The sequence below is a fragment of the Pelodiscus sinensis genome, chromosome 3 (genome assembly GCF_049634645.1).
Source record: "Pelodiscus sinensis isolate JC-2024 chromosome 3, ASM4963464v1, whole genome shotgun sequence".
NCBI lineage: Eukaryota > Metazoa > Chordata > Testudines > Trionychidae > Pelodiscus > Pelodiscus sinensis.
In genome coordinates, this window is record NC_134713.1 from 34,183,349 (window position 1) to 34,197,787 (window position 14,439).

The 14,439-nt window shown below is 39.6% G+C and overlaps 1 protein-coding gene across 3 annotated transcripts in view; it reads right to left on the reverse strand.

The window, feature by feature from the left end:
* Nucleotides 1–14,439, reverse strand: part of SNTG2 (syntrophin gamma 2) — a 463,781-nt gene that overhangs the window by 256,732 nt on the left and 192,610 nt on the right. For all 3 annotated transcript variants that reach the window (XM_075923561.1, XM_075923558.1, XM_075923560.1), the window contains exon 2: nucleotides 5,782–5,919. In XM_075923561.1, coding sequence (XP_075779676.1) covers nucleotides 5,782–5,819 — 38 coding nt within the window. In that variant the 5' untranslated portion in view covers nucleotides 5,820–5,919. The remainder of the gene's footprint in view (nucleotides 1–5,781; nucleotides 5,920–14,439) is intronic.

Genomic DNA, 14,439 nt, shown 5'->3' on the forward strand with positions numbered 1-14,439 from the left:
TCAATAGTGCATCTGCTCAGCAACACATGTGCTGGGAACAAATCCACTGGATACCTCCAATTCAAGGTCTGCCCTTTCATTCAAAACACTAAACTAGGCTTAGCTTAGCTGTGAGTGTCTCTGTGTCTGATCTCCCATCAAGGTATGTTTCAATGATTCAGATCAATTGCATTTGAATGGACCTTGTGAGGGACCATTCTTCCATCCATAGGTCTCTGTTGTGTTGTCCATGTTCACAGTATAACAGCATAATATGACGTAGATGAGTTTATGGCATTTAAGATTCTATTCTCCCAACATAATTAAGCAAATCAATAAACTCTAATGAGAAAAGCAGATTAAAACCATGATGTCCCAAAGTTGAGAGAGCATTAACAATGTTTGCAGGACAAATGTTGATTCCCTAGGCTCTTTCTTCCCTTAGAATCTTATAGAAGTTTTAGAAAAATTGACATTTAAAAGAACAAACAATTAATTACAATGTATAATGAAATTTTGTTTTTGTTTTTTTTTCCTGGAGTATCAAATAGCAATACAAACTGAAAAAACATGGTAACTTGAAGTCAGGCAGAAAAAGCAAGATGAAATTCTGACATTTTAAATAGGCAACTGTAATTGTCTGTGTTTGTTGCTAGCAAAGTAATAAACTTGGAAAAAATGTTTAAATTTAAGCATGTTGGTAAGGAAGTAGATATTATTGCATTCATAATTCAAAATAATAGTAAAAAAATGGAACCCTGAACCTGCCTCTACATCCACCTCATCTTCATTACTTATTACTCATAATTAAGCTATATATTTTTTCTGCATAGGTATTCATGTCTTCACCAAATTGTCTCCCTGGTACTGAAGAACAGAAATGAACTCTTTTATTACCGCCCCTCCCACCATATGATGTGAGGGGGCAGAAGGGAGTTTGACTGCCTTTTTTTTTTTTTAGTTGTGCATGTTCAAATTTCTGTGCAGGTGAGTTAGTGAAAAAGTTATGGAGTGAAAAATGCTGAAAGCTATGAAGGAAAAACATCAGCAAAATGGTTGGAACTGGCAATGAAATACAATACAAATAGGATATTGATAGTTCTGTTTATTTATTAAGGTACCCTCATATTATTGTAGGCCCTCGAAAATATACACGTTAAAATATTTAAATATCAGGTAAAATTAACATAATATTTGCAGAAATTAAAAAATTTCACCCATCAAAGAAAGGCCCACATTCAACCAAATTCCTCATAGAAAACCCATGTAAACACTCCGATGTTACACTTTGTGCAGAAGAATTAAAACAACAACAGTTTTGTTAGAACAAGTAGAAAGTGAGTTAAGGGTCATCCCTGAAGAATTTCTTATGGGACCTGATACTTCAATCTTGTCATTTTCAGCTGAGCTTCCTGGTTTATCTCAGCTGCCTGAAAGTAGTATGAAGATGTAAGTGTTCTCTAAGATATGTAGAACTCAAACCATGAAGAGGTTTACAAGATAAACTCAAACTGCCCTATATTGCCCTCACCTTTCTCCCCTATAGCATCACCACAACAACTTCTATGAGGATAGGAGAGACCTTTTTCTTTCTCATGTAGCAAAATGCACTTTACACCAGTAGTCTTACCTATGATTTAATTAGGGTAATCTGTGAAGAACATGTTGGAATTTCAACTTCTTCAACACACAGTTCCAAACTTTACATCTACCGTTTATAGGACCAGCCATCTACTTCCACAACAGTTTCAAAGTCCTGATTGTAATCTTTAAGTCTCAATTGTTATCAAAGCCTGTCTCTCACCCAGGCTATGTCTAGACTGCAGGCTTCTTTTGGAAGAAGCTTTTCCAGAAAAGATCTTCCAGAAAAACTTCCGAAAGAGAGCGTCCACACTGCCAAAGTGCATTGAAAAAGCAATCTGCTTTTTCAAAAGATAGCATCCATTCAGTGTGGATGCTAATCTCACCTGTGCTTTTTCCTCTTCCTTCGAAAGAACTCCTTCTTCCCCGTCCACACACGCCTTTTTCCAAAATAGCTCTTCTGGAAAAAGGATTCTTCCTTGCAGAATGAGGATTTCCAATGTCAGAAAAACCCCTCTGTTCTTCAATTTTCTTTCAAAAGAACGCAATTGCAGTGTGGACGTAACTCAAAACCATCTGTTTTTCTGAAAAAAAACCTCTGTAGTGTAGACTTACCCGCCCACTCTGCACCCTACAATGGTAGCTGGGAAGAAAGAAGATACTGAAGCTCCCTTGGATGAAATTGCCAGGACTGAAAGCAGAGAATCCTGTGGGGAGAATCCTCTGAATGTGGTATTAAATTCCATCAGAAATCCAAGTGAGCCCAAATCTAAAGACTTTTAGACAGTGATGTAAAACCCAAATTTTTGGACAGGTTTTATCTCTGTAAACAATTCTAATAATGACTGACCCTATTTCCTTCTTGAAGGTAACCACTATTGACTTGTTTCAGTGAAAAAATTAGCCCAAAATGAGGAAGCTGAATCAAACTTCATTTCCTTTGTGACAGAAGCAAGGCTTTTTAATTTATATTCAAGATACTACTGAGACTGGCACACTAACAATACTTAGGTATACAAGATACAACTACATGTCAAATCTTATTGTAACCACAAGTTGCATATTAGTGCTAGGTGCCTTACCAATGAGTACTGTAGCATTTTGTAATCAGAACTGCAGCATTTCATGCCTCTCAGTGAAGTGAAAGTGATCATTTTAGCAAGGGATATGTCTCAACAGACCAATTGCAACATGGCATGCTTTTTACTGAATCGAGTGGTATTCTACAGATCATCAAATGATATGGTCCCCTTACATATTTTTATGAATAAATCACATTCACATAACATTCTGAAACAATTATACAATAGAAAACATTTCTAACTATTATCAGCAATTTGTACTAGAATATTCAGATATTAACTGTCCAGAATGTTACACACAGTGTTGAGTGAAACTTTGTGTTGAGTGGATTTAAAAATCCTCTGATGGGATTGAAGGATGTGAACATGATCTTCACTTAAACATAAATGTACGGATAAATACATCATACATCATAATCCAAGATTAAATTGTTATATGAACCTGCCCAGGAGTTTTAGGATGGATGGAGGGTTTTTTTTGCTGACCACAGTTTTGAGTAAAGTGTGTATGTGAAGGGAAAATAGGGAGTATTGGATAGAAACATAGGGGGATGTGTTCGTGGGGTGGGGTGAGGGGGGGAAGGTGGGGAGGCAAGTAAGCTATACAGCTGAGACAGTAAATAAGATTCTGAACAAAAACTAGTCTGATTTTTGAGTCTGGTGTTGGCTAAAGAGTCTTGGAGCTGTAAGCTAAAAAAAACTATGATTTTGGTTCTGGTTCCTCCTCAGTTTGGAGAAGCAGGACCTTGAACATTGCTTATGAACAAACAAGACTGCATGAATGAAAATATGAGGCTTCTCCCCTCAGCACAAGCCCCTTCCCCATATTTTTCCTCTCCCCTTCCCTCCTCACAGCCCAGCCCAGCCGCTTTCCCTCCCCCAGGGCAAAGCAAAACATTCCGCCCCCCCCTGTTTTGTCTTTTACACATTTGCATTTTGCAATGGTTTTTTTTGTTTGTTTTCATTTTTGTCCCAGCACTTTAGCCCTATAAATAGCAAATAGCATTTTTGTTCATTTTTTTCCATAAAGGCAAAGGCGCTTCAAGTGAACTCCCTCTTTCACTCGCTGCTGGGGCACAGCAGCCTTTTCCCTTCCCTGTCCAGCCCCACCCTATGGACAAGCACCCATCACTCCCAACCCACAGGGGAAACAGGGTGCAGGGACAGCACAGAGCCAGAGGGGTGCAGGGAACAGTGTGGAGGGGGGCAAGGGGTGGCGTGGGGAACAGGAAGCACAGGGACGCAGGGATCAGGGGGAGCAGTGTGCGGGGTAGTCACGGGGAATGGGACGCGGGGAACGGGAGGGGCAGAGGGATCGGGGTCTAGGGGCAGTGCATGGAACGGACAGCACAGAGCTGGGGGGAGGAGCAGGGATCGGGGGGAGCAGGGTGTGGGGTGCAAGGGCGGCACAGAGCCAGAAGGAGAGAAGGAGATCTGGAGTGCAGGGGTGGCGTGGCGAATGGGCGGTGGGAGCCAGATGGAGCGCGGGGCGGGTGCAGCTAGCTGAGCGGTCGGCAGGGAGTGGTCTCTCGCTGGCGAGGGGCTGGGGCCGTGGCAGGACTGGAGTCGGCGGGGAGGGGCCTGGCTCCGCCGCGCACTGCAGCCAGCTGCTGGGGACACACAGCCAGAGCCGAGCTGCTGTGGCCCTTTAAAATCGGCGGGGACACGTCACGCCAGCGTCCTGGCATCTGCCAGCGCTCCGCCTCCTCGCGCCGCAGCTGCACGCAGGCAGCCCGGCGCTGAGACTCGTCATGGTTCCCCCTCCCCGGCAGTGCTCTGCTCTTCCACTGGCTGGCGGATTGGATGGGGCTGCGCCGCCCGTAGTGCGGGCTTCGGCCAGCCCGTTACAACGGCCCACTGGGCCAGTCCGCTCCTGCACTTGCCAGCTGGCAAAATCTACTCGCCACGGGCGAGTGTATTTGTCGAGCCCTGCTAATGAAGCAGTGATTTAAATATCCTGCGCTTCATTAGCATAAACATGGCCACCACTTTTTTTTCGAAACAGAGCTTTTTCGCAAAAATGGCAGTCTAGACACGGATCTGTCGAAAATAAACCCTTTTTGCAACAGATCCTGTATTCCTCAAAAAATGAGGTTTACAGGATCTGTCGAAAAAGGATTTATTTTTGATAGATCCGCGTCTAGATTGCTGTTTTTTTTTAAAAAAGCTCCGTTTCGAAAAAAGCAGTGGCCATGTTTATGCTAATGAAACGTGGGATATTTAAATCCTTGATTCATTAGCAATTTCGACGTGCCTAATCTACATCTCTCTGTCAACAGAGGGATGTAGTCTAGACACAGCCTATGTCTCCGAGGAGGCTATCATGCATGATTTATCCTAGGAACTCCCAACACAGTACAAGAAACTTCTTGTGCTAATTAAATGTGATCTACCTACACTTGTTTCCAGGGGAAAACAACATAATTACCTGTCCTGGCAATTGTATCACATTGGGAACTAGTCCACATACCATTTGTGCACCTTATCTTGCTAACTTCTTCCTTATATTGCATGTACGCATAGCCGTCCCACTATGCAAAAAGAAACTGTTACCTAGGGATGGAGAAGTGGACCTCTGCATGGCCAGAGCACAACAGAGCTAAATTCTAAGAAAGCATACACCCAGACTGTATTTCGAAAAGAAAGTGTAGCATATCTACTATCACACATTTTTAGGTTCCAGGTGTGCTTTGAAAATTTTAATGTGAATGAAATGACTTTCACAATGTGTCCCAGCCTGTGTTGCTATTGAACAAATGAGGGAGAGATTTGGGGGAAATGAGTGATGTGTTCTACTTTCTTTTCAAAGTGCTCTCAGTGGGAACAGAATAATTTCTTAATTTAATAACCTAACCCTCTCACTGCTGGTAAAATTCTACATTCTCAGTATTGATATGCCAGTCCCTATTCTTCCCTGCAATGTTAAACGTACTACAGTAGTGGAGATGGAAAGGAACCTGTACCAAATAAAATACTCCCTTACACGCACGCGCGCGCACACACACACACAAATTGTTCCATTCTTTGCATATGTCTTATTTGATAAAGCAACTCACATTCTGAAAACCTCACTATCTGATTATTTGGGAACACACATATGTATACACAACTAGAAACACATAGATATAGAAGTACTTACATTTGTACTGTGATCACTTCCACTGACACAGATGACATCTTGTTTTTGAATTGTCAGTACTTCTTTTGTAAGCTTCAGTTGGATGTCATAGGCATTTTCAGACCCTTCATCATATAATAATGCAATACCAGTTTTAGTCTGTGGAAACAAAGTACAAAATTAGAAATAAAAGTTTAAGTACAGGAGCATTTTATGATGATAAATAAATAAAAGGCCTTTTTATTTAAATAGCTCTTGCACAAAAAATATACATTGTCTAAAACAATAAGTGGAAGATCACATTGTTTTCTGACATTTTAAATTGATTTGAATGGTCACACAAGGGCTTGATCTTCATTCACATGGAGGCCCCTTTACACATACCTGGCAGGGTAAATGAGCCTTAAAGTGGGTGTAGATGTACTTCATTCCCACTTCAAGACCTCTTTCCACTGCCAGGAGAAGAAATGGGGTCAGTGAAGTGGCTCTGTTTTGGAAGGATTTTTTGTTTGCTTGCTTGCTTTAAGTATACATATTGTGACATGTTTTTTTCACTAGAGAAGGCCAAGTTCAAAGAAATGCACCTTGTGTTGGAGTGGACAGTGGAAAGGTTTTTGAAGGTCTTTCATTCCTGGGGGAGTGCATTCCATAGTCTGAGATTGGCATCAGACTGCCTCCCCAAGAAAGTTCTGTCTTCTGCACAGATGAACTTTACCTGTAATGTACACAGTTCCACTGTGCTAGAGGATTACAATCCAGTTTTATATATACTCAAGCACATACATTATATATTTCAGTTTGTGAAAGTCAAATTATACATCTATGTCTGCAGTTACAAAGGATTTAATAAATGTTATGCATCACACTAAAGTACACTGTCACCAGAACATTAAATGATAAGCTACACTGAATAACTGAAATATGCTTATTTAACTATAGGCCCAGCACCCTTGGAACCTGACCAGTCTCAGATGATGGATTTTGCTGGATCAGGGGAGGTCATTTCTGGTCCCCCTTTCACTAGCCCCCTCAAGTCCTGGGCCAAATGCCAGGCTCCCAGCCAGCTCCCTCACTCTTGTTGATTCTCACTGCCTTGGCACTCACTGCCTGGCTGGGCAGCCCTGCTACCTCTGTTCACCGGGTTCCTACGGCCGCACCCAGCTCTTCTGTCATGCCCGGCAGACTGCTGCCTCTGTGCACCAAGCTCTTGCTGCAGTGCCTGGTTCCTGCTGTCATGCCAGGCAGTCCTTGCTGCATCTGGGCACCGGGCTCCCAATGCCCTACTGGGTAGCCCCACTACTTTGCATGAGGCTCCCCCTGCCCTGCCAGGAAGCCCTGCTGATGCGCATCAGGCTCCCGCTGCCCTGCCAGCCTGCAGTACTCCCAGGTGCTAGCTGTCCACCAGGGACTCTCATGGTCCTGATGGACCAGAGAGTCCCTGTTAAGAAAATTTCAACCTGTACAAAAAGCCATCAACTTTAAAATCTAAAAGACAGCTGATAGCTAAAAAAAAAATATTTTCCCATGTTTTCTGCATACTATTGTGAGCAGAATACATTACACAAGATCAAAAGCTATGTGACAATGCAACCTGAGACATCTAAATATATTAATAACAGAAAAATTAACATGTTCACATTTTGGTCCTGTGATCTTTGTTTATGGAAAAACAAGTCTTCAGTATGAGATATTTAATAAGGTTTCCAGGAATTAGGACCCTATCTGGTAATGTCAATGGACTAGAACATTTTCAGAAGATAATGAGCTTTAGACAAATGACTCTATTTGCATTCTGTAGACTGAGAAAAACCAAAACATCTATTTTTCAAAGCAGAAATTAGTGATTGCGTGATAATATTTGAGTTGCAACATTTATCAGCCTAGAAATTTCTAATTTGCCCTTCACAGTAGTTTCAAAAGGCTGTGTTTATTTTTATTGCTAATATTCCAAACTGTTTCTGTACACACATTCACATTGTCTGACAAATGCTGGTGCAGTAAAACATTTGTACCATTCACAAGAAAAAACATTTTCACATCTACCATGAGTCATATATTTCTTGAGTTACATATCTTTTTAAATCCATGATTTGGTATGTTGAGTTTTTTCTCCTTTGTGTGATTTAAGAACTAACAAAATTAAGGATCCCAGCAGAACTATGGAAAATGAGATTAATTAATTAGTACACTATTGACTTTGCAGAAACAGATTATAAGCATTACATTGGAGGTTTGTAAATTTTAAGTCAAATAAGAGCAATTCTATTCACGTAGTCTGACCTCTTGAATAAAACAGATTATAGCATTTCACTTAATGATTTCTGTGGTGAAGGAAATTATTGTTCCCTGCTATGTAAATGAACAATATCAAGCCCAATAATTCGTGATCCAGATTGAGCATTTCCTTTAAAAAGACAGCATTAAATTTCATATGCTTACTCTTGTCAGATATCTTGTTTTATATATACACAAAGAGCAACTGACTAATGAAATTAAAAAGAAATAAGCCCTTGGCATTGAATGCACATTAACCAAAAGATGTATAACACACTGAAGGTACATCAAATTGATGTTGCTGAAAGATTAGGCCTGGCCTACACTTGAAAATAAGTCAATTTAACTACGCCTGACTGCTGCAGTTAAGCTAAGGTAAGTCCCTGTGTAGACAGCAGTAGCTGTACAGAAGAATGGTTGCATCAACCTAGCCACTATTGCTCAGGGAGGAGGATTGCCTATGCCAATGGGAGAATCCCTCCTCTCGGCAGAGGTACTGTCTACACTGAAGTGTTACAACCAGACGTTGTCAGAAGCACAGCAGTGCCACTATAGCATTTAAATTGTAAACAAAACCTCAGTGTCTATTAGGAAGGTGTGAAAGAAGCGTAACTCTGTCTTAGAGGGATGCTGTGGTTCTTTCACTTCCTAATATTACAAAGTTTTTGATACCATATTACTGATACTGATCAGATGATCTAATAATTTTTATGTGAGTATACCGTACTATAAAATTATGTCCGACACAATGTCAAATATTTTCAAAAGTTAGAAGAAAAATCACTTTACTCAAATTGCGTTTTATTCATACAATATCTCATAATCATTAAATTGACCCTGATAGTCCATCTTTGCTATTACTAGCACAGAGACACTATGGCTGTGTCTACATTGGCATCCTTTTCCGGAAAAGGGATGCTAATGAGACACATCGCAATTGCAAATCCGCGGGGAATTTAAATATCCCCCATGGCATTTGCATTTACATGGCTGCCGCTTTTTTTCCGGCTTGGGGATAAGCCGGAGAAAAGTGCCAGTCTAGACATGATTCTCCGGAAAATAAGCCCTTTTCTGGAGGATCTCCTATTCCTACTTTCAAGGGCTTATTTTCCGGAGAATCACGTCTGCACTGGTGCTTTTCTCCGGCTTATTCCCAAGTCGGAAAAAAGCGGCAGCCATGTAAATGCAAATGCCGCGGTGGATATTTAAATCCCCCGCGGATTTGCAATTGCTATGTGTCTCATTAGCATCTCTAACAGTGTGCCAACCTGCTCTTAAATCTCTCCAGTAATGGAGATTCCACAACCTCCCTACACAATTTACTCCAATATTTAACCACCCTGATCGTTTGGAATTTTTTCCTAATGTTCAACCTAAATTTAAGGAAATTTAAGCCCATTGCTTCTTGTCCTATCATCAGAGGCCAAGGAGAACAATTTTTCTCCCTCCTCCTTGTAACATTCTAAAGAATGTACAAAATATTTTGCTTCTACAGCATTTTAGCCCAGTAAAATTTAGAAGTAAAACTCTCTAACCTAAAATATGTACAATACAATTTTACACTTGCACGTACATATCACAAATATTGCATTCATTTAGGGAAGTATTTTTTGACATTTTCAGGTTGGAAACCCCTTATTCAAAACAAATATTTATTTGTGTGACCCCTTACATTTATGGCAAAAGGAAAACTAGCAATGGAAACAATGAAAAGCCTACATAATTTATTTGTGCATTTGCGAGAAATCCCCGTTCGTAACTGCGGATCCGACATAAGTCGGATCCGCGTAACTCGGGGACTGCCTGTACGCTTCCTAGTACACTTTGTAGTGAGATAACCATGAGTTATTGCAGTTACCCTTTTACCTTTATTTTTATACAAAGTGATTATGTTTGTGCCACACATCTCTTGCAGTACTTCATCCTATTTCCAACATTTAAGTAGCAGCTGATGAGAGTGTGGTAATAGATTGTCTCTCTCACACTTGAGGTTTTCTGTTGAAGGACCATCTTTTCCATGAGCCTTGCAACTTTATATCAACTCAATGACCTTGCTTATCTCTTCTACAGTGGGCTCCACTTCTAGCTCTGGCTTAACCTGTAAAGTTGATATTTGATCCAGGGATTCACTAGTGAGGTTTCTGTCTTGTGTATATATAGCTCTGAATAGTTGTTCAACCTAACAAGACAACTCCTTGCTTTTATCTGTAATTATTTCACTGCTGTGCGAGTTGAGAGGGACAACCTTGTTGACAGCGAGACCTAGACTTTTCTTCAGGCCAGTATAGATGACTTTGCGTTTCCTTTTCCTGAGTCTGTCTGTCTATTTCTTCACAGGCTTGATCCTAAAATGTTGCCATCTCTCTTTGCTTGCTGTACCTCGGGTTTTGCATGTTAAATCTCATGTTGGTGCTCTCTTTTGGCCTCTTATTGTATTCCAGACAGGCTGTGTTCGTAATGTTGATGAGAGATGACTTATAATGCATGTTAAGCTCAAAAGCCTTCAAAGACTTGACATTTCCTCTATTTTTAAGTTTTAATAGCATTGATTTTTGGTCTTGCTTCTAGGTTTTGCTCTATGTAGAGAGTTAGCTAAAATCTTCACGTTGCTACTTATCAAGGAATGTCATTATCACAGTCACCACCATGGAACATGCAAGAATTCTCTACAATGAGTTGGTGTTTCTTCTTGATAATAACAAGGCCTAAGTAGTGTCAATGGCCTGACTGTGGATGTCACCATGAGACTTTGTGGTGAACTTTTCCTATATAATATGAATTGGTAATGCACACTTGGCTTTAGAATTCAAGATGTCATTGGTTATTCTTATTCATCTTGCCATTGCTTAGCAATCTGGCCAAGAATTGTTGTTTTCACCGACTCCTGCACTGAAGTCACCAAAGACGAAAAGTTTCTCAGTTGATGGTATTCTTTTAATACAAAGAGTTTGTTATAAAAGGTAGCCTTCTTCCGGGGCTGGATTTGAGTGTTTGTGTATAGGTACTAATGATGTTCACAGAGCTGATAGTTTAAGTGAGATGATATGCTCTGACTTCACAACGGGTGTTTCTAGGAGCTTTACACACTTGTTTCTTACAGCAAAACCAACACTATCCAGACAATTTATTTTACCTTTACCTTGCCAAAAGACAGCATAAGTGGCTTCCTAGGCTGTGTCCAGACTCAGGGTTTTTTTTGAAAAAGTAGCCTTTTTTCGAAAAAACTTCACCTGCGTCTAGACTGCAGCCGCGTTCTTTCGAAATTAAATCAAAAGAACGTGGCTTTTCTTTCGACGGCGGTAAACCTCATTTCACGAAGAAGAACGCCTTTTTTCAAAAGTGCTCTTTCGAAAAAAGGCGTTCTTCAATGCCAACAGGGCTTTTTAGAAAGAGAGCATCCAGACTCACTCGCTGCTTTCTTTCGAAAAAGTGGCTTGCTTTTTCAAAAGTACTGCCTTCAGTCTAGACGCTCTTTTTCGAAAGAGGCTTTTTCGAAAGATACTTTCGAAAAAGCCTCTTTCGAAAGAGGCTTGCAGTCTAGACATAGCCCTAGAGAGAACCAGCATCTTCAAGTCTCCTTTCCTGAAGTAATACAATGTCAACAGAGAGTTTGCACAGTTCATAGTCCATCAAAGATGACTTCCATATGCAGTTTCTGTGCTATAAGTCGTCATTGTCTGTCAATCCTGCTGGAAAGGTGAGGTTCCACAGGGGTCTGTTTTGAGACCAGTTCTGTTCAATATCTTCATCAATGATTTAGATATTGGCATAGAGAGTACACTTATTAAGTTTGCAGATGATACCAAGCTGGGAGAGGTTACAACTGCTTTGGAGGATAGGGTCATAATTCAAAATGATCTGGACAAATTGGAGAAATGGTCTGAGGTAAACAGGATGAAGTTTAATAAGGACAAATGCTAAGTGCTCCACTTAGGAAGGAACAATCAGTTACATACATACAGAATGGGAAGTGACTGTCTAGGAAGGAGTACGGCAGAAAGAGATCTAGGGCTTATAGTCGACCACAAGCTAAATATGAGTCAACAGTGTGATGCTGTTGCAAAAAAAGCAAACATGATTCTGAGATGAATTAACGGGTGTGTTGTGAGCAAGACACGAGAAGTCATTCTTCTGCTCTACTCTGCACTGATTAGGCCTCGGTTGGAGTATTGTTTCCAGTTCTGGGCACCACATTTCAAGAAAGATATGAAGAAATTGGAGAAGGTTCAGGGAAGAGCAACAAGAATGATTAAAGGTCTAGAGAACATAACCTATGAAGGAAGACTGAAAGGATTAGGCTTGTTTAGTTTGGAAAAGAGAAGGTTGAGAGGGGACATGATAGCTGTTTTCAGGTATCTAAAAGGGTGTCACAAGGAGGAGGAAGAAAACTTCTTATTCTGGCTTTTGAGGATAGAACAAGAAGCAATGGGCTTAAACTGCTGCATGGAAGGTTTAGGTTAGACATTAGGAAAAAGTTCCTGTCAGGGTGGTTAAACACTGGAATAAAGTACCTAGGGAGGTTGTGGAATCTCCATCTCCGGAGCTATTTAAGAGTAGATTAGATAAATGTCTATCAGGGATGGTCTAGACAGTACTAGGTCCTGCAATGAGGACAGGGGTCTGGACTCGATGACCTCTCAAGGTCCCTTCCAGTCCAAGTATTCTATGATTTTTAATCCCACATATTCCAGTCCTGACATTCCAACTTCCAAGCCAAAAGTTTCTTGGTTTCTTATTTTAACAGGTGCAAGGCTTCAATCTGCCTTTCATGAGGCAGACAGATCATGGTAGGTCATAACTAGCTTGGGGCAATTGTTGAACAATGGAATGGAATGCTTCCTCCCATAATAATTATTATGTTTTAATAATAATAAAAAAAACCTTCAACCTCTTCTTCCACATCCACTGCTCTCACCCTAGAACAAATAAATGAGAACTGGAGGGGAGGGGAGAAAGAAGATTCTAGACTAACTGAGTTAGAGCTGACACATAACAATACATTCTCTAATAAAATAAATTAATGCAGTAAATACCAAACCAAACTTCAAATTTCTATCCATGTGCACTTAGCAAAAATATCATATTACATTTCTGAAAAATCGCTTCATTACTTGCTCATAATGAAAAAAATACTGTTATGCTAATTAATATAGTCACTAAAAAAATAGCACACGGAAATCCATGTGGTTACCAAATCAAACAAAGTCTGAAAAATATTCTTCAATCTATCAGTCAATATAGTAGGAATGTCAGAAGACTACAGCAGCAACTTGCACTTCAATTGCATATTCTATCAGATGAACCAAAAAACCCCAACAACAACAAAAACCAATTTTTTCCCCCCATACTGAAGCCACAGAAATAAAGAAAGAAATTAAAAGTATGGCCAAGGATAAAATGCACTTTCTGTATAATGTTTTAAGACAGAAAGAGAAAATGTCTCCACAATTTTCAGTAAAGTGTTCAAAATCTAAGTAGTAAGAGCTTTCATTCAATAGAAAAGAAGTCTTTAAAAATAGTATTGTAATAACATAAGAGGAAGAGATCAGGATCTGTATGAATTTTTTTACTCTCTTTGAGGCATTGCATAAAGAAAATATATGCCAAATACTGGTTCATGTGAGGTAATTATCATTTAACAAACAGTATACACACAATACACACAATATATACAAAAAGGCATTGAATAGACTATTTGAAAGAAGTTCTTGTGAGGTTTCACTGGAACTGTGGCCATTAAAATTGAGCTATATAAAAAAATATTTAACACCAGATGCCACTACTTTTGTTGGCTTACAAAATATTGTGATCAGATTTCAGAGATGAGGCTAGAATTCATTGCTAGAACCAATGGTGTGAATGGAATGAATTTAGTTCTTGAGTAAATATGTGTGTTTCTTAGGTAGATTATGTATTATTTTCTTTATGTGGATATTACTCTTTTTTAAAAATGAATTGACAGAAACTTAAGTGTTTTGTATAAGAGAAAGATTTAGCACTTTAAAAGCTAATTCCTTTAAAAGTTAGGGGCCACAATTTAGCAAACATCATTGAAATTAATGAGACTAAATAATTAAGTATGTACTTAAATAATCTGCTGGATCAGAGTGCTCAATATTTTGGAGAATAAAGCGCTAAGAAAAGTTCACTATATTATTGCAGATGACGATAAAAAGCCTGGTAATTTTTGACATATTCTAAGAGCAGTCACTGTTAAAATTCTGCACGGAATAAATTATTCAATGATAAGATTTGGTGAATATGACCAAATACTATTTGACAAGCTTAAATTGTTTTAATAAAAACTCTGTTTCAAGAGAATTCAGTAAGACAGAGCGTTACTCTATTTCCAGGCTGCAATGTTCACTTTAGACTCGCTTTCCAATTTTAATAGCTTTGTCTTAA